This window comes from Arachis ipaensis, chromosome B3, assembly GCF_059453495.1.
Source record: "Arachis ipaensis isolate K30076 ecotype BB chromosome B3, ASM5945349v1, whole genome shotgun sequence".
NCBI lineage: Eukaryota > Viridiplantae > Streptophyta > Magnoliopsida > Fabales > Fabaceae > Arachis > Arachis ipaensis.
Genome location: NC_142438.1, coordinates 140,265,435 through 140,285,913, shown reverse-complemented (window position 1 = coordinate 140,285,913; position 20,479 = coordinate 140,265,435). Strand labels below are relative to the sequence as shown.

At 32.6% G+C, this 20,479-nt stretch overlaps 2 protein-coding genes across 4 annotated transcripts; one reads left to right on the top strand and one right to left on the bottom strand.

Annotated features, from left to right (window-relative positions):
- The first annotated feature begins 1,152 nt into the window (after positions 1-1,152).
- LOC107631857 (EXS (ERD1/XPR1/SYG1) family protein) lies at positions 1,153-15,183 on the top strand. The gene is made up of 13 exons (XM_016335426.3): positions 1,153-1,856; positions 11,489-11,840; positions 11,949-11,997; positions 12,085-12,156; positions 12,444-12,573; positions 13,054-13,174; positions 13,281-13,539; positions 13,632-13,736; positions 13,823-13,867; positions 13,981-14,130; positions 14,240-14,518; positions 14,599-14,735; positions 14,940-15,183. Exons 1-13 carry the CDS (start codon positions 1,253-1,255, stop codon positions 15,037-15,039), a joined length of 2,403 nt encoding a protein of 800 aa, XP_016190912.1. The 5' UTR covers positions 1,153-1,252; the 3' UTR covers positions 15,040-15,183.
- LOC107631858 (uncharacterized) lies at positions 14,305-17,145 on the bottom strand. 3 transcript variants are annotated; one of them, XR_015907614.1, is made up of 3 exons: positions 16,529-17,145; positions 14,582-14,726; positions 14,305-14,440 (listed from the first exon to the last, which is right to left on the bottom strand). XR_015907614.1 is itself a non-coding variant. In XM_016335427.3 (2 exons), the coding sequence occupies exons 1-2, from the start codon at positions 17,014-17,016 to the stop codon at positions 16,426-16,428; spliced, it is 501 nt and encodes a 166-aa protein (XP_016190913.1). In that variant the 5' UTR covers positions 17,017-17,145; the 3' UTR covers positions 16,039-16,425. The 3 variants fall into 3 exon arrangements, 2 of the variants coding, with proteins under 2 accessions (XP_016190913.1, XP_088365914.1); XM_016335427.3 differs by lacking the exons at positions 14,305-14,440; positions 14,582-14,726 and adding an exon at positions 16,039-16,438; XM_088509788.1 differs by lacking the exons at positions 14,305-14,440; positions 14,582-14,726 and having other exon boundaries at positions 16,039-17,145.
- Between the last annotated feature and the right edge of the window lie 3,334 nt (positions 17,146-20,479).

Below are 20,479 nucleotides of genomic sequence, written 5' to 3'. Positions count from 1 at the left end.
TGTATAAATTTTTATTAAATTTGTTTAGGTTAACATACATAAATTTTTATTTTGAGCATATAACTTTATTTAGGGTAACAAATACATACATTTCAATTTTGAGTATATATATATATATTCCAGCAAAATGTAATAATGTAAGAAAAAGGTTTTAGAATAGAAAAGAATAAGAGAGATTTTGACAAGAATTAGAGGAGAGAGATAATTTTATTGAACAAATTTTTAAGAAGAAAAGATACAATTACTAATTTTTTTATTGTCAATTACATTTCTATTAAAATTAGTAGTATTAAAAAATATTTTAAATTTAGTATTATCAAGAAAAAATAAAAAAAATTATATAAGGACTAATTTGATTAATTTTTAAAATTTTAGGAATGAAAATGACTTACGTCTGAACTTTCAAAGACTATTTTGATTATAAATAACTTTTTTACATGTCAAGTGCCACGTGGCATGCCACGTGTCACTGACCTGACACGTGACATGTCACGTGTCACCGATCTAACATGTCAACCAATCATATTGTGACACGTGGCATTAGCCCTCCACGTCATCATATGCCACGTGGCACTTAACGTGACATGTCATCATCCAACTGACGGAAGGACTAACGTTACCAATTTTAAATTTTTCGGGGACAAATTTTATTATCTTTTTCTTACAGGGACTCGTTTGAATAATGTGCTATCTTTTGGGGACCAATTTGACTATTTACTCAAGAGAAATTTACAAAAAAATATCATGGATTATTGTTTATTAAAAAAATTGATTCTAAATTGATTTTGGTTTATATATTTTTATGTAAAAATAATAATTAAGTATTTTTACTTATTTAATTTAATTTATTGTTATAACACGTATTAATATTTCAATTATTATCCCCAAATAAACATATTTAAATAGCCATCTAAATTTAGTCTTATATAATCAAAAAAATTAACGTAAAAATAATAATATTTATTACAATTTTTTTGTGTAAAAATCTACATATAATTATTTTTATATAAAATTAATATTTAAACATCATTAAATAATTTAATAAATTTAATTAAATTATCGTCTAACAATTTTTAGCGTATACATTGCAGGATCTGAGTATTTCCTATTTTTTTTACCCTTTATTGTTTCTTTTTGCGCTAGAAAATTTTGCAATGTTGTAATTATTTACTATTGATATCCATATAAATAGGAGCATGACCTTTGATTCTGGCAGATCCAACCATAATTATTATTAACCACCGCATGCAAGATGAAGTTTGGAAAGGAATACAAATCACAAATGGTGCCAGAATGGGAGGAAGCATACACAGACTACAATTACCTAAAAGCCCTTCTCAAAGAAATCCAAAGATTCAAACAGAGCAGGAACAAGAAGCCATCATCATCATCATCATCACCATCAGCCATGCTCAAGAGAAAGCTAACACTCTACAGAGCCTTCAGTGGCCTCACACAGAGACGGTACTACCACCCTCTCACCCCTCCTGACATTGAGGCCCAACAAGAACCCATCGCCGTCCAACTCTGTGCCTCCTCCGCCGGCGATGATTGCTACCAGACCACGTTCCTGATGTCGTCGGAAGAAGGAGGTGAGTACGAGGTTGTGTTTTTCAAGAGACTGGATGATGAGTTCAACAAGGTGGAGAAGTTCTACAGGACGAAGATGGAGGAAGTGATGAAGGAAGCTGCAATGCTGAACAAGCAGATGGATGCTTTTATAGCTTTGAGAATGAAGGTTGAGAATCCCGATTTGAAGTTTGATAGATCTGTGGAGATGGCTATTCTTGCTTCTCATGTTGCTTCTTCCACCTCTCTCTTGTCTGCTTCTACTCCAAGAGGAGCCAAGATCAAAAGTAACCATTTCCATCTTTACCTTTATTTTTATCGGAAATCTTTGGTAACCAAAGAAAATCAGTCAAAAAACAGTCATAACTTGCCTTATTTGACATTCATTAATTGTTGCGATAATTAATTAATGCTAAATAAGACAAGTTCTGGCTATTTTTATTTACTCAATTATTTTTCAGAACAGATTAACTAGCAGGACCAACTATTTATTGATTAATATCAGCTGCTACTTTTGGAATTTTATTTTTAACTCATCATGGTAACATCTAAAATCACACGCATACATTATTTATTTATGTTAAACTTTAATTCCAAAATTAAAAAAAATTCTAACCCTGATATACACCAAAATTCTTAAAAATATTCAAAATCTAAAATGAAAATTTCATTATATTATAAAAAAATATTTAAAAATATTTACAACGAGAAATTTAATACATAATAGACAACAAATATTTAAATAAAAAGAAGATAAAAAGAAACTAAATTTCTAAAGTAGTCCTCCAAATTTATTATTTTTATTATTTTAATCCCTCAAATCTAAAATTTACTATACTGTTCGCAAGAATCAGTTTGGAGCACTATATTAGTCTTTGGATTATTTTTAGTATTGAGTTAGCGAATGAAGTGTCAAACTAGCTCTAATTTACTATCCTAGATATAGGGCTAAACAACATCGTTTCATTTTGACACTTAAACAAGGCAAAACGAGAAGACAAAGAATAGTCTATATGATATGCAAACTGTTTTATCTTATCTCATTCTGCAAAACGACCTTGTTTTTGTCTTGTTTAAACGTCAAAACAAACAAATATCATTCAGCCTCGTGTCTAGTGTAATAAGTCAAAACTAGTTCAACATTCTATTTATTTGACTTGATGCCTGAAAGAGTCCAAGGACCAACTAGATCTCAAAAACCAGTATAATAAATTTTAAATTTGAAGGACTAAAATAGTAAAAAGTGTAAATCTCAACACCCACTATAAAATTTAGTCGTAAAAAGAAGGGTAAGTTGACTTTAAAAAAAATAATTGATGTATGTTGGTTTTTTATATTTTCTCTTTTCAAAAATATGTTATATATGTATATACTAAAACTTATATATATATTTGTGTTGTTTTATAAAGTTTTAATATATATTTTATAAATTTAGCGATTAATTATTTGTTATCTTTTTATCTGAAACAATCTTGCCGAGTTAAGCATGACTTGACTACTTGTCAAAGCTTTTTTTTTTTTGGAATTTTATTACGGCTACTCAACTAGGGCTAGAAAGTAAGAGTTTCTGATCAAGTTAAACAATTTTTTATCAACTGGACTATCGTTGATTTATGTTTACTCTTTTATTCTAATTTTTTCTTTTAAAACCAAAAGTTACTATTTATTTAGACATTTTCAAACCTTAGAGTGGAGAAAATAGATGATAATTTCTTTTTTAATAAATAAATGACTTGAGAATAGATTCTGCTAACATGTTAACACGTTCTTCATGCTAGTATTATGACTATGACTATGATTAGCTTGCAATGCAACAAGAATAATTGTGTATTGTTTGTGTGGTCCACAAATGGCATTCAATATGCAAAGTTGCAACTTGCAAAGCACCATCTACTAATAGTAAAGGCAAGAAGCTACCACTTGGCAGTTGGCAATAATTGCTTGAACCCTGATCAGACAACAGTACCATTCCTTCCTTTTAAAACTTAGTATATTACTAATAATTCAATATATTTAAATATACAAGTTATATCAAAATTAAATATGTTGAATTAGGAATTTATCAAAGTAGCAGAATGAAAGATAGTTCAGAATGGAATGATGATATATTTATTTTTCAAAAGTTCTTATATTTATTTTGAAATGAACAAAGTATTTTTTGTAAGGGTATGCTAGAGAGACAAAAAAAACAGACAAAATTTTCCTTACAAGATAACCGAATCATTTTTTCTTTCAATAATTAACAAAATTTTATAATTATTTTACACAAATAAATTCACCAATTATAATGAGCTGAAACAACTTCTTATTTATACATAATTCTTTAGATACCAAAATTTATTATCTACAAAAAGTATGCTCAAATAAAACTTTAGGTGGCTAACCAATTAGAGGTAATGAGGAATATATATGTGTGTGTGTGTTAAAATACCAAAAAAATTACAGAACCATAAGCCCATAACTTCAGGCTTGTTTCACTAAAATAATGTGTGATAAGAATTAGAATGATTCTTTGAACATCGTATATTTATCTTATCAAGAAAAGATCTAAAGATTAATAAGAGTTTATGTGTTTAAGTGAACCAACTAAAATTTAAGAATAAATAATGGATGAGAAATTTTAAATAATCAATATTTTTTAATGTTTGCTTTACATTTAAGGGATGCTTCGGTAAAGTTGTCATTTTCATCTTTTTGTAAAGACGTTTTTTATTTTGTGGTTGTTATTGTTTTAAAAACGTGTCACTAAAAGTGTTGCTTAAAGAGAAATTGTTATCCTTAATCGTTAACTTGGTTCTGATACCAATTTTTCAATTTCGACTTTTCTTTTAATCTCTTTTTCGAAATTTCTACTAACTCTTCATATTTTGCTTCGAATAAGTTTATAATTTGTATAGATTCAATTGGTGGTGCTTTATCCAAAGGATTTTGATAAAAATAATTTGCAACTTCATAATCTAAAGTATTAACCATTTCTACAATTTCTCTTGTATTTGTTATATAATTATTTATTACTAGTCCTTGATGTATATTTATAATCCTGATTTCGTACTTATAGTTTTTTAATTCTGTTCTAATTTCTATCATAATTATAATATTCTTTTTTACATGGATTATTATATATAAAATCTTTTATCTGTTTTTCTTTTTCTTTAATATAATTTCTCAAATCTTCAATAACTTCTTTTATTTCTACACTTTCTCTTGTTTCTAAATATCTTTCTAATTTTTCAATTTCATTCTCCATTTTTTCTTTCAATAGCTTTAATTCTTTTAAATCATAATATGGTTTTCCAGGCATTTATAAATTTCTTAAATTTAATTCCAACTTGTTTATATTTATTTTTATTTCTATCCTTTTTATTATAAGATCATCAATTTCGATCTGAAGATTATTTAATTCTTTTTTATACTCCTCTATTTTACTTTTTAATTTTCTTGCTCTTTTCCTTTTTATTTTATTTTCTAGTTTTTCAATCATTTTATACTTCATAAATAATTCCTAAAAATAGTTTGGTTTAGCATTATTTATTTTAGAATTTCTGCAAACTCTATCATCGATTCATCACTATTTTCTAGAGATTCTATTAATTTTTCTAGCTCTTCAACTTCTCTTTTTAACTTGTTATAGATTATTTTTGGAGCTTTAAATGCTCTTTGATTTATTTCAGAAAACTGCAAATAATTCAAACGATTCTCCCTTTCAAAGAGCTCTTGTTTCTTATCTTGATAAGTTACATATATTTCTTCTTTATTTATTGTCATAATTTAGTATTTAGGGTTTCATTTAATTTTTCAACCTTTTTTGTTAATTCTTTTATTTCAGAGTTTTCTTCTTTAATCTTTAACTTATATAAACTTAAAGGACTATTAATTTTAGATTCTCTTATTTGAAAATTTGATGATCTCTTTGATGGTTCTTTTAATAATAGAACTGGGTTTTCAATAGCTTTATATTTTGGTATTTCTGTTTTTACAATTTTCTGAAATAATTCATCGACATAAATTCTTTCTCTGTTTTTAAATATTATACTACGATGGCTATTTGTTAAAGCATAATTTATTGCATATGTAATTGAAAATGGTTCATCATCTTGTTCCATTAAACTATTTCTATGAAATTTATAAGCTAAACTTAAAGATCTTCCAAGATTTTCAGTTGATAAAGGTACAGCATATCCAAGATGGGCATTAAATTTAACATTTATATTTGCCAAATTTCCATGAACAATTCCAATTATTTGATCTATTGGGTCATCAGTAATTCTTTTGTCACAGATTGCTAAACTTATTGGTGAATTAATTCCTTTCATATATGTAGATTTAATTAAGACTTGTACGGTACTAATATGAATCCATCCAATTTTAGATCTTTTTTGTTGATCCTTAATTTTCTCAATCTATTTACTCAATTCTTCATCATTTATCAAAGCTATTTCAAGTTCTCCATTAGCATATTTTATTTTTATAGGAGTTTCAAGTTGAATTTTTTCATAGTATATTATATTTTTTCTATTAAAAACTTCTTTTAAAAGACTTTGTTTATTAAAGTTTTCATTTGATTTGAGATTTAATTCTATTTTTAGAATAGCCTATTTTTCATTATCTTACAAAGCAGTTAATCTATAATAATCAGATTCCTCTGTTAATTCTAAGCTTTCTAAATAATTCATAACTAAGAGACTAGGATAAAGATGTACCTTTCTGCAGAAAAACTTCATTTATTTAGTATATTTTACATAAGGTGTTTTTATCTCCAGAGGAGAGATTGTAGATATTAACTCCAGAGGGGAGTTTAGAACTATTTTTTTCCTAAGGGAATTCTTTGTCAGACTACAGAATCGCCTCGGCAGCTTCCTCCTTGCTCTCCTAGCATATGAGTACTCTTAGCCTTCTGCTTTTTGTTTTCTGATGCTCTCTACAATTGCCTAAGCAACCTATTTATAATAGTTGGGTCTGATGGACAATTTCCATCCTTACCCTTCTTATGACGTCATTGCTTACGTCATTGTTTATTATCTTGCACCAGCTACATTATTGGTGCTTTATGACCTAAGCGCTTACGTCATTATGCAATAATGTTGAGGGATGCTTCAGATGCACTGTCCTCTTCTTTTATCATGTGGGCTTCAGATGCACTGTCCTCTTCTTTTATCATGTGGGTTGATTCCGTTTCATTATTGCTTTCTTCAGATATTTCTGAGGCACATAGCTGGCACTTGTGGTCTTCTCTATCTTTTATCAAATAGCAGAGATTCATCTTTATCCCCTTAGGGAGCTTTTTTAAAAGTCCAGATAAATTATAGAATGCTGATTCAAATTCCACCAAGAGTCTCATCTCTCTTTCTTCAATTTCATTTCTTTTACTGGACACAAGCAGAGTATTTCTACTTTTATAATTAATCCTTGTGTGAGATTCCTTCGTTATTTTTTGAGTTCTTTCAAAGACCCTTGCTAATGTGCTGTCTAGTCTTCCTTCATGACTATAAATTGTTAAATCTTGAATTCGATCAATTGGTTGAAAATTTTCTGGGAAGACAGACATGAATATTACTTGGTGTGCTGGAACCAAGCATTCTTCTTCATTAAAAATAGGTTGACTGTTTGTAAATTTTAGGGATACATCCTTTGGATTTACATTGTCAATCATATTTTTAAATCTCTTTACTGCATCAACGAATCCTGCAGGAAACTCGCTAATAATTTTTAGATCATTAAAAATTAAAATTGTATCAATTAATCCATACTGAAAAAACTAATAAGTATCAGATGGAGAAGCATCTGGAAAGATAACCAGCTTTGTTAGCTGTTATTTGGCAATAGGATAATATCCCAAAATTGCACTTTTTTCTTCAGTCCAATTCAGGACTATATTAAGGGTTTCTCTGAGATTTGATCTACAGACCCTTTTCTTTTCCTTGATTTCAGCCCTTGTAGGAATGTTTCTTATTATTCCTGTTCTTTGGGTTTGAATTGGAGCTTTATCTGCTCTTTTTAGAGTTTGCTCTGGATGAAGAGCTTCATATTCCCTAAAGGATTCCTTTGCCTCTTCTAGTGTTAAAAATCCTCCTTTATGAATTATCCTTGATTGATGTGTGAATGGTGCTGCTTTTTCCCAGGCATCATATACTCCTTTCATGGGGCCATTATAAATTACATAATATTTTTTATCTTGGATGGATTTTTTAATAATTTCAGCAATTGTTATATTTTCTGAAATTTTTTCTTCACTTGATTTGTCCACCATGCTTAGCTGGCTGAACTCTGATGGTTTCGCTTGTTGTGTTAATTTCATTGCTTCAATGGCCTTCTTGAGAGATTGGATCTGTGTTCTTATTTGATGACAATGCTTGCATTCTTCGAGTTCTTGCTCATATTTTTGAATTTCTTGATCTAATGCGTTGTAGACGAACTCCATTCTCTTGTTAATGTATCTGCAATAACATTTTTGTCACCCTTAATATATTCAATCTTTATTGGATATTGTAACAAAAATAATTGCCATCTTACCAATCGTCCATGATTATAATCAACTTTTAAATTATATCGTATGAAACCTGTTAGGTAACTTGAATTTGTCCTTAATGTAAATTCTCTGGGTAGTAAATCAATTTTCCATTTTTTAAGAGATTTAATTGCTGCTAGAGTTTCCTTTTCATGAGTAGTATATTTCTGTTCTGTTGGAGTAAAAGTCCCTGAAATATACCTGCAAAGTAATTCCTTTGGGGAATATTTAGAATCTAGTGATTCTTTTTCTTGTTCCAAACTTTTTATAGCTTTCTTAGCTTTTAGACATCCTGACCAGGTTATGTCTGAAGCATCTGTTTCTACTATTAAGTAGTTGTTTTCTTCTGGAATATAAAGTTCTGGAAGTTTTTCACATAATTCTTTGACTCTTTGAATTTGCATACTATCTTTTTCTTCCCATTTTCATTCTTTTTTAGTATTTATTTTTGGAAATAAGCTTTTAGTGTATTCTGTTATATTCTTTAAAAATCTTTGATCAGAAATATAATTTATACACCCTAAAAATCTTTGTAATTATTTTCTATCTTCTATTTTATTAGGAAATAAATTTACCTTTTCTAAAATATTTGGTTGAAGTTTTAGCTTTCCTTGAGTAGATAGAATTAATCCAAGAAACTCTATTTCTTGTTTTGCTATTCTTGCTTTCTTTTTGCTAAGAACTAATCCTTTTTCTTTACATCTTTCTAAAACTATTAATAATTTTTGAAGATGATCTTCTTTATCCTGTTTTGTAAAAATTAATATATCATCAATGTAAACTAAAACAAATTCATTTAACTCTTTTAGATTTTCTTCCATAAATCTTTGATAAATACCTGGGGCTTGTTTTAATCCGAATGGTAATACATTTCATTCATAGAGCAACACACTTGTTGATTTTTTTGTTGGGCAAGTAAAAGCAGTTAATTTCTTTGTTTCTTCGTCTAAACGAAGTTGCCAACATCCTTATTTTGCAGCAAGAGATAAAAACCAAGTTGTTCCTTTGATTTTTTCTAAAATAGAATCTTTTATTGGAAGTTTATGAGCATCACCAATAGTTGTTTCATTCATCTTCTTATAATTAATTACCATTCTTCTTTTCCCCTTTTAATTTCATTATTGTTTTCGACATAAAAGGTTGGAGCCGCATGAGGACTTTTACTTAATCTTATAATTCCTTTTTCCAAAAGATCTTTACATTCTAATGAGAACTCTTCTCTATCTCTTACGGAATAAGGAATTTTATTTGGAACATTTATTTCTTTTGTAGGATCTTTTAATTTAATGCTTACTAATTCTTTATTTGTATTTTTAATATCTAAAGGATTTTCAGCACAAATTTCATCCAAAAGTTCTTCTATCTTTATTTTAAGATTATTTTTTGGAATATTTATCTGAAAATATAAATTTAAATAACATGTTTCTAAAATAGAAAATATTTTATCTTTTAAAATCTTATCTATAGTAGTAGTTGGTATTTTTATACGTTTTGATTTTTGATTTATTGAAGAATCGTGTGGAGCTTTTAAAACTATATATGTTAATTCTTGAATGAATGGATGATATAGCTTTAAAAAGTTATTTCCTATGATAAAATCCATTCCAGACTCTAATATATATAGATGGAATAATGAACCTATAATTTAGAATAAATATTTCAGCCACCTCTACTTTTTGGTCAATTTTATGTATTGATTTGTAAGCTATCCTAACTCTTAATGGTTTCTTTAATTTTTTCCAATAAAGTTTTATATTTGTACTAGCAAAGCATTGTGTTGCTCCAGTATCTATGAAAGCATTTATAAACTTTTCTGTTATTTTTATAGTAATAAATGTGGCATTATTGCTCAGTCTCTGAGTCTGTTTCTGAGACATATTCAAAAATATAGTCTAAGTTATCATCTGATTTTTCTAACGGTTCCATGAAACAAGACTTAGCAATTTCTATTTGTTTGGTAAGGTCCTTTTTATCCTTCTTTTTTGGACATTCATTTGCATAGTGTCATTCTTCTTGGCAATACCAACACTTACAATTTTCTTTTTTATTTGGGTAATAGTCATTTTTTTGCCTTTTGTTTTTATTGTTATTTTTTTTTTCTAAAATACCTCTTTTTTCTCCAGTTTGGATAGTATTTTCTTTTTCTAAATTGATATTTTCTTTTTCTTTGAAAATTTTTATTAAGACCATATTTTTGAGGTATTTCTTCATTGTCGTGATAGCAAATTCTAATTATATTTGCAAATCTTTTTTGAGTCGCTTCTTGCATACAACGTTCTTTTATTTCCTCTCTTATTGCAGAAGTTGCTCCACCAAAATTATTTTCAATTGTCCCTCTATTTATCTCTCTTATAAATCTTCCCATTATAAATTCATTAGCAGGATATGGAAGTTTTGTTATATACATACTAAGATAATGGTCTTTATCTTCTTCAATATTCATAATTTTAATGGTGATTTTACTTTTAGTTTTGTTATGTTGGCTATATTCTGAAGTTTTTCTTCTTTAGGATTCTCTTTTTCCTTATTTCTTTGAAATTTTATGGATACTAATATTTCTTCGAGCATATCTACTATAGAATTTAATTGTGGGTTAAAAGTATGATAGAGATGTGAGGAATCATTTCCATGGTAGCATTTTTTAGAAATTCCGTGTGAGATATAAGTTTTTGAAGTCCTTCAATAAAACTTATAGTAAAATAAAGATTTTGAGAAAAATCATTTTGTATTGATTTTAAGAATTCGGTGTCATCACAATTAACATTAGTTAAAATCATTAGTTTTTGATCTATTAATTTTGATAATTTAATTATTTCTTCTCTTAAATCTTCTAATTTACTTTTTTCCATTAGGTGACGCTTTTCTCATAAAATGCTATGGTTTTAAGTGTTATGTAGTAAAAAGTGTGGCTTTAGAATGTATGGTTTAGGTTTTGCCACATAGACGTCTTTAGAAAAAGTTGTTTTGGGGATCTTTATTTAAGTGGTGCCTTACATTTAAATCAATACTTATAAATTCTCTTCCTTTTATACTAAGAGTGTTGGCTTTGGCATTCCCCAAATATAGGCATGGAAATATTTATACTTAGATCAGAGAAAAAAATTGGGACATTACTTTTGCAGAAAATTTTAGAGGCCAGAAGTTTCTAGTAATTTTAGTCAGTATTTGGCCAACATAAATACTAAATTGTTTTCGACAAATAAATTTTAATAACTTATGTGTGTAAACTCATGTGTCGAAATTCTAATAAATATAGATACAAACTATGTCTTTTATGTGTGTAAATTCTTGTAAATGTGAGTACAAATTATTATTGGTCAAATGCTGGTTTAAAATGATCATGTTTGCTCATCATGTAGTATTGTTGCTAATTTTGAAACTTTAAAGTTGAATTCCCTTCTGCTTAATGAACAGGAAATGTTTCCATGGTCATGGAAAAGATTGAAGAAGGAAACACACATCATGATCAATCAGAAGATGAAGAAGAAGATGACAAGAAACAGAGAGTGAAACAAGAAGTTGAAGTACAGAAACAGAACAAGCCAAAGAACTTATTTGGAACTAGACCTACACCTTTGGAAGTGCTTAATCATGTGCAGCTGAATAACAATTTCGAAACTCCACGCTCAACTATAAAAGGAGTTCTCAATCACCCTGAGAATGCAGAGATAAGTTTCAACATGAAAACTCTGAAGAAAGTTGAGGATCAACTTCACCGTTCATTCATTGAATTCTACCGCAAGCTTCGCCTTCTAAAAAGCTATAGGTGACAACGGCATACATCATATGCTGCACTCATCAACTATTTCAAACATGTTTGTCTAAACTGAACAAGGATCTAAGTAAAACTTTTCGGTTTTCCTGAAGGAAACAGCTTTCTGAATGTGTTGGCATTTTCAAAGATAATGAAGAAATATGATAAGGTGATGTTGTAAGAATCAATAACCCTTTTCTGTTTGTTTCCAAGCTCTTCTTTTCTGCTATCTAATCTTCATAGTAACTATATGCAGATTACATCTAGAGGTGCAGGTAAATCTTACATGAAAATGGTAGACGATTCCAACCTTGGAGGCTCCGATGAGGTAAGATAAGAATGTTACAATGAAGCTCCAAGATTGAAATTCATCATTATTAATAACACTCGTCAGCAAAAATCGTCAGTGAAACATTAAAGTGGTGTTCTGCAAGTTTTGATTCTGAAGGTTGAGGAAGGGAAGAGAGCAAAGGTGTTAAGTGTAAATGTATTAAGTTTTACATCTTCCATTCCATTCCAAAATCCAAACTCGCAAACATACCCTTTACTCACTTTGAATTTCTTCTCGGTGTTTATTTGTTGCAACTTACTATATAGTCACTTTACCTGGCATAGGTCACAAAGCTTATGGATAGGGTTGAAAAGACATTCACTAAGCACTTTGCCAACTCAAATCGCAGTAAAGCAATGAGTATCCTCAGACCAAAAGCAAAGAGAGATACACATAGAGTTACATTTACCATGGGTAAGCACCAACATATTTATGTAAAATCCAAATAATGTACTTGTTTTTGTAGATCAAAAGAGAGGACGAACTTTTTATTTGTTCTTAACTTATACTATCTACATAAGAAAACACTTGACAGCCTGAAAAATATTTAGCAGAATTTTGTGGTAAATTATTAGAGAGACTTCAAAATTTATAACTGTCCATAATTTTGGAATTTAGATCCTCTAAAGTGAGGAAATTGGTAATGATAAAATGAGGGGTTAATCACTATTGAATTTGTAACTCTCATGAAATGTGTGCTCTACTATCTTTATTTAAGAGTGATTCCTCACTTTATCACTTTATCAACTTCACTTTAGAGGATCTTGATCCATAATTTTAACCTAACCATTATAAAATTGCCACAGAAACTGACAATAATTTCTGGCAAGATTCTAGCAAAAAAATCCGGGCTCTGTAAGATCACTCATCACCTATGCGCATATGTTGTTTCAGGTTTCTTAGCAGGATGCATAGCATCTCTAGTTCTAGCGCTTATTCTAATAATCCGTACTCGCAACATCATGGATCATGAAGAAACCACCAAGTACATGGAGACCTTGTTTCCTCTTCAAAGGTAAAATAGTTCTTCTAAAATCCATCTCTCATAGTGATAATATCTACACAGGGAAAACAACAGAATTGTTAGTAAATTTACCATATTGAACCTTGTTTTGTTGCAGCTTGTTTGGATTCGTAGTTCTACACATGGTTGTGTATGCAGCTGATATATACTTCTGGAAGCGATACAGAGTAAATTACTCATTCATATTTGGCTTCAAGCAAGGAACTGAGTTGGGCCACAATCGAGTCCTTCTTCTTAGTTTTGGCCTTGCAGTGTTGGCGCTGGTCGGCGTGATTGTTAACCTTGACATGCAGATGGATCCAGAGACACAAGACTATACAGCCCTCACCGAGCTTGTTCCACTGATCTTGCTTCTTGTAAGACAACAATTATGGTTGAAAGATTTGTCTTTAAAATTTTCTTTCTATAATAACATGATGGATATTTTACGTTGTTTATTAATCTGCAGAGTGTAGTTGCTATTTTGCTGTGTCCTTTCAACATCATCTATCGCTCGAGCCGCGTTTTCTTCCTTACATGCCTGTTTCACTGCATATGTGCTCCTCTTTACAAGGTAAAGAAACTTATTTTGCAAGCACGAGGTCTTTGCAATCCTGAGATTTTCTCTGGTATGCTAATTCTTTTGTTCACGTACCTCAGGTCACACTCCCAGATTTCGTATTGGCAGATCAATTTACCAGCCAGGTTTGTGACTAGAAAATGGGATCATACTGTTTCATTCCTTTGATTCTCATTGCCCAATTATAGTTAGTCTTAGAACATTCCCGATCCTTCAGTTATGTGTACTCTGAGATCAGGTGCAAGCCTTGAGAAGTTTCGAGTTCTACATTTGCTACTACGGTTGGGGAGACTTCAGACAGAGAGAAAACACCTGCAGCTCAAGCAGCATATTCAAAACTTTCAAATTCATTGTCGCTGCTATTCCATACTGGTCTCGTTTCCTTCAGGTAATAAATTTTGTTCCATCCCCATCAATGGTAAATGATGTGAGTCAGTACGATATTTTGCATATCATAAACATGCATAACGTTTTTCTCAAATACAATCTTTTGCCAGTGTCTTAGGCGCCTGTTCGAGGAGAAAGATCCAATGCAAGGATATAATGGGTTGAAATATTTAGTCACAATTGTAGCTGTATGCCTAAGAACAGCATATAGCATCAACGATGGAGTGGGATGGGGGGTGCTGGCCTGGATTTTCTCAATATCTGCAGCAGTTGTTTCTACATATTGGGACCTTGTGATAGATTGGGGTCTTCTGCAAAGGCATTCCAAGAATCGATGGCTCAGAGACAAACTCCTAATCCCTCATAAAACTATATACTTTGTAGCCATGGTATGTACAAAGATAGAAGACAAAATTATGTATTATTCAAGTTTTTTGTGGATAATCACTTACAAATTAGAACTTTGCAGGCCTTGAATGTTTTGCTGAGATTTGCTTGGCTGCAGACAGTTTTGAATTTCAAGTTTCCCTCCCTGCATGACCAAGCCATGATTTCCATTGTTGCTTCCCTAGAGATCATTCGTCGTGGCATATGGAACTTCTTCAGGTAAACAAGAGATTAATCAAGACTTGAATCCAATGCTACAGTGTCTCCTAAAACCACATAACATTCTTGTCCACCTTAACCCTTTATATGCAAATTTTCCATGCCCTCATTCAAAGACTACATCATTTCCATAGTTCGTTTCGATTTATATGTTATAATTGCTGCGGTTATGATTTTCTTTATTTTTTATGTTTCTTTTTCCAGATTGGAGAATGAGCATTTAAACAATGTTGGCAAGTACCGTGCTTTCAAGTCAGTGCCACTACCCTTCAACTACGATGAGGATGAAGATAAAGATGATTGATTTGTTCTTAAGCTCAATCAACAATAGCTCCAACATGATTGTATTTTACATTTGTACATGAGAGAGGAAATAAATTGTTGTCCTTGAATCTTTCATGATCCGTATGCTAAGATTTTGAGAGTATATTATATTTTTCTAACAAAATAAGTGTGCATTTCTTGGGCGACAGAAAAATAACTAGGGGTGAGAATGTGCCATTATAGTAGAAGCAAATCCTTTGTTTTTAAACATTGACGCTTCAATATTGTTGTTTCATAACTTCTCACAATTACAGTACTCACTAATTCGAGAATTTACGATAAAAGAAATCTAAGCATTGCAAAGAAAAGCAGAACGATGACAAAAGGTCACTATATCATTTTCCAAATCCATTATTTAAATAGCTAAGCTTCCAACCTTAAAATTTTATCCACTTCTTGCTGGTACCACAAGTTTTTTTTTTTTTTTTAATTCAAACTTAAAAGTTCTTGCAAAATCATATTAATAAGTAATAACTAGTAACAGTGTCTTCCCTGACTAACAGATCATAAGAAGGCCCAGTTATGAGATCAAATGGTTACTTAGTCAAACTTATATGGAAGTAAGTAATGCTGAATGACAGCAAAAGAACAAAATAACGAAATTAAAAAGGATACCTAAACTTGCAGAGTCTACAGATGCTGAATATGTATCAATCTAATCAAAGCTTTAGGAAGTCAAGAAACTAAGCATTTCTTCCTCACTACTAAATCAAGCACTTAAACTCATCATCAAGAAACAAATCTTCTCCACCACAAGCATTTGAGAAACATAATATTTTCTCTCCTAGGGCACAATAAACTACACAAAGTAGATATAGATTCGGAAAGCTCCTTAATGAGTTGCTTGCATTCAGGTTATTATCTAGCTAGCAGGGAACTGATTAGTAAATCAGTCAGCATAAAACTCAAGTCTCAAGATAATAAAAGGAGTGGAATGAAGACAAGTACACTTGGTAATATAAACTCATATCAGCACATGGAAACAAACTATAAGCAAACACATGGATCATCAAAAAATTTCATAGGGCCATACACCTGAATTCAATTGTACTAAACAGAGTCCGAGGATGATGATCCATATCTTCACTTTAGATATTAGAGATTTTTCACATTCAACTACCACATACATAAGGAGGAACCACTAGAGCAAAACATGACATGAATTTTGTATAACTTGTTCAAAAATTGTAATCAGTTCATCATAACGTTATTTCTAATACAAATTGAATTATTGAACAGAGATAGATTACCTATCAATATCATATATGTGAATTCAAGTAAGAACGTATTCATAAGAAATTCCAATTTATTGTGAGTTCAAAAATGCCTCTTTCTGTAGTCAGCCATCCTCTCCATCTCCAATAACTTAAGCCTCTAAACTGTAATCAAATCCTTCTTTTCACAATAAAATACAAGCAAAACAATTGCTAAAAGTAAAAGTAAAAAAATTTCGAATTGCGAGATCTCACTTTTTATCAGAATCAGAAGAAGCCCTATCTTGCTCCTTGGACTCTTTCTCCATGGCTTCTTTCTCCAATTCCGCGAGGGCTTGCTTCTCGGCGGCTTTCTCTGCGCGGAGGATGGGTTCGTAGTAATCGGAATGGGCCTCCATACACTGCTTCAGCGCCGCCGTGACATTGACGCACTTCTCAACGATGTCCGCTTTGTTCTTCTCTGCTTCATCGATGCACTTCTCCCACTCGATGAACGATTCCCTGCAACCGCCACTTTTCATGAACAAGCAGAACCCGCACTCTCCTTCTTCTTCCTCCTCTTCTTCTACTTCCCCTTCCTTTTCTTCATGGTGATCGAGATTTTGCTTTGCTTCGGGTTCGGAAGGGTCCGAACGAGGCTGATCCAACGGGAGAGTCTCCGGAGCTGGAAGATCCGGAGGGAGGAGCTGCTCAGGTTTGGGTTCAGGGTGGTCGGCTAGGGTTTGCTTCGCGGCGGCGGACATTGTGGGTGGCGGAGATTGGTGGTTGCGTTTTGGATGCTCTGCTTAAAACCTCCTAAAACCCTTTGTGTCTCTCTCTCTCTTCTCTTCTATAGTTAAGCTCGATGCAGTAAACTAATATGGGTTGGTCGAGCAATGAGTTTATGTGTAAGTGTTGGGTTCTAATTTTGTATTATGTATATAATAATTTATGAGTAGTGTTAGAGGCAGTAAAATTTATGATGTTTAGCCATCAATTAATCATTATTAATATTTTTAATGGTGTAATATGATATTTAATAATGTAGGATTAATTATATTTTTTTATGGTTAAGTGTTAGCCAAATTTTAATAAAAATACTAGCCCATAAACTTTTTCATAATTTATTGGTGAACAGTAAATTTTTAAATGAAATTTAGATATGTATGAAATTAGGATCCATGTGGATAGGTTCATTTTTTTTTATTTTTTAATATCTGATATAATTTTTAAAATTAAATTGTAATTTTTTAAAAAATTATTTTAGTACCTATAAAAAAGTAAAAAAAAAAATAATTTATCTCATAATAAAAACGTTTTTTTTTTCTCTTAAAATAAGTACTTTTAAAACTAAAAAACTAAACCACGCTTAAGCAAGTGTCGAGAGTTCAAACCATGCCTTGTGCATGCAGCAACTCATTGGCTAGCGGCAGACCCTTAAATGGAGTTGTTACAAATACAAGTTATTTTTAATATAAACATTTATTATTTAAACTATTTTTTTTTTTAAATTGAGCGTCTAACGCACGCGCCTTACAACACGTTCATTATATCGCACTCTTTCTCTTCTTTTTTTTTGAAATAAAAAGTGCTCAACACAACAAGATGGAGCAATAAGAAACATAAGTAACAGGCTACTCAACGTACAACTCTCTAGTCATAACTCAAGAAGTAAACACCCTCTAGTCATCTTCGGCATTGCCATCAACAACCAAGAGATTCACCACCAAGCCACTCGTCGGAGAGCATAAAGGATCTGTTTATTATTTCCATCACCCCTGAGCCTTTATTGTTGAAGACTCTACCATTCCTTTCTAGCCAAACTGCCCAGATAACAGCAAAGAACCCAATCAGCCACCGCCTCCGCTCATTCTTCCTAGACGAAGCATTCGTCCAGCTCTCAAAGTGTTGTTTTAGTGTACCCGGCATAGTCCATATCCTGCCAAGGGCGAATAGCCATGCACACCACACCTGCCAAGTGATCTCACAGCTAATAAAAAGATGAGCAGCAGACTCAACAGACTTACAACATAGAACACATAAATTATCGTGCTGGTCAATGACACCTAGTTTGCATAGTCTTTCTTTAGTGTTCACCCTCTCAACCAAAACAAACCACGAAAATAGCTCAACCCTTGGCGGAGCGAATCCCTTCCAAATAGCACTAGTAAAGCTATAGCTAGTAATATCCTCCAGGGGAGCTGCTTCCTGCATCACCTGCACAAAGGAGTTAGTAGTAAAAATACCAGTTTTATCATATTTCCAGACCACCCTGTCCTCCCTCTCAGTTGTTATCTTTACTGACTGCAAGACCTCATGGAGTTGGTGTAGAAGCTCCAGCTCCCACTGAAATAATTCTCTCCTCCACTGGAGACTCCAGATCCATTCTAGCCCATCCCAAAACCCGCATTCCCCTATAACAGATCCTGTGAGGTTTGAAACCGAGAAAAGTCTAGGAAACATCTCTTTCAACCTCCCACCAGGTAGCCAGACATCCTCCCAGAATTTGATTGTTCTTCCATTCCCTACATCCATAGATAAGCCTCTGATCATCTTTTCTCTGATTTGTGGCTCTCTGATCTGGAGCTGACAGATATCTCTCCAAGGGCCCCCTCTTGCAGGAACAGGCTGACCACACAGCATCGCAGAGGGGTTCATGTTGTTACAAGAGCACACTACTCTCTTCCATAAAGGGTAATCTTCTTTCGAAAATCTCCACCACCACTTGAACAAAAGGGCTGTATTCCTAATTACTGCGTCTCCCACTCCTAAACCACCTGCCTTTCTAGGAGCCATCACTATCTCCCATCTCACTAGTGGCATCCCTATCTTCCCATCCTCCTTACTCCATAAGAACCGTCTTTGCAACGAGATCAACTTTTCTGCAACTGCCTTTGGCATCTTGTATAGGCTGAGATAGTATATAGGCAAACTATTGAGGACGGATTTGATGAGAACTAGTTTGCCCGCTTTATTGAGCGTCTTCGCCTTCCACAAGCTCAACTTTTCTTCCACCTTATCAATCACCGGTTTCCAGGTCTTAACTAACCTTGGATTCGCTCCCAGAGAAATTCCAAGGTATCGGACTGGTAGAGAGGCTTCCTTACATCCCAATAGCTGACACATCTGGCCCGTCCAATGCTGTTCACAATTAACTGGAATGAAACTGGACTTCTCAAAATTGATACTCAACCCGGACATCAGTTCAAAGCAACGCAGTAAGCGCTTATAATTCCTTATAGTCTCTTCCTCTGGAGGGCAGAACAGTATAGTATCATCCGCAAACTGTAAGTGCGACAGCTCAATGTGATCTCGTCCAACCAGCAGTGGGGAAATGCGCCCATTTGTTACCGCCTCTCCGATCATCCGATGAAGGACATCAACAACTAGTACAAACAGAAAGGGCGATAACGGATCTCCTTGTCGTAGACCCCTTTCCATTTTGAAAGGCTTAGAAGGGGATCCATTTATAAGCACCGACATGGACGCAGAGCAAACACATTCCTTAATCCAGCCCCGCCACTTCTGGCCAAAACCCATCTTCTGCAGAACTATATCCAAAAAGCTCCATTTGACCCTGTCATATGCCTTCTGAAAGTCCAGTTTAATTATCGCTGAGCTTCTTCTTCTAGCCTTAATCCACTGTACAGTTTCACAGGCTATCAAAGCCCCATCATGAATTTTTCTGCCTTGCACAAACGCACTTTGGGTCTCACCTACTAAGCCTGGCATCACATTTCGCATTCGCCTCACTAACACCTTAGAGATAACCTTATACACACAACCCACCATACTAATTGGCCTAAGGTCTTTGATTTCTGTAGCTCCAACAAACTTTGGTGCCAAAGCCACCCAAGTGACATTCGAATCCCTAGGCAGCCTAGCCGACCGAAAGAACCCCATGACTGCTTCAATGAATTCCTTCCCTATTTCATCCCAGCACTTCTTAATAAAATTCATGTTATACCCGTCACACCCTGGTGCCTTTGTTGACTCACAATCCCACACGGCATTCTTTATTTCTTCAGCAGTTGGCAACAACTCCAGCCCTGTTGCTTCTTCCTCAGATATCTGCCTTACCAGCCCATCCCGAAACCCTATATTAGGTGAGGTCTCCTGATGGTACAAATCCTTGTAGAACTCTCTTATAGCAACTTTAATTCGGGGTTGATTCCTAACTAGTCTTCCATGGATTCTCAAGGCATCAATTCGATTGTTTCTCCTCCT

Bases quoted from the DNA above. Each gene is read 5' to 3' on its own strand.
- LOC107631857 (XM_016335426.3), top strand. From the start codon at position 1,253: ATGAAGTTTGGAAAGGAATACAAATCACAAATGGTGCCAGAATGGGAG. The intron at 12,574-13,053 runs GTAAGCACCAAC...ATGTTGTTTCAG, and splicing joins TAGAGTTACATTTACCATGG to GTTTCTTAGCAGGATGCATA. The intron at 13,868-13,980 runs GTTTGTGACTAG...CTCTGAGATCAG, and splicing joins CAGATCAATTTACCAGCCAG to GTGCAAGCCTTGAGAAGTTT.
- LOC107631858 (XM_016335427.3), bottom strand. From the start codon at position 17,016: ATGTCCGCCGCCGCGAAGCAAACCCTAGCCGACCACCCTGAACCCAAA.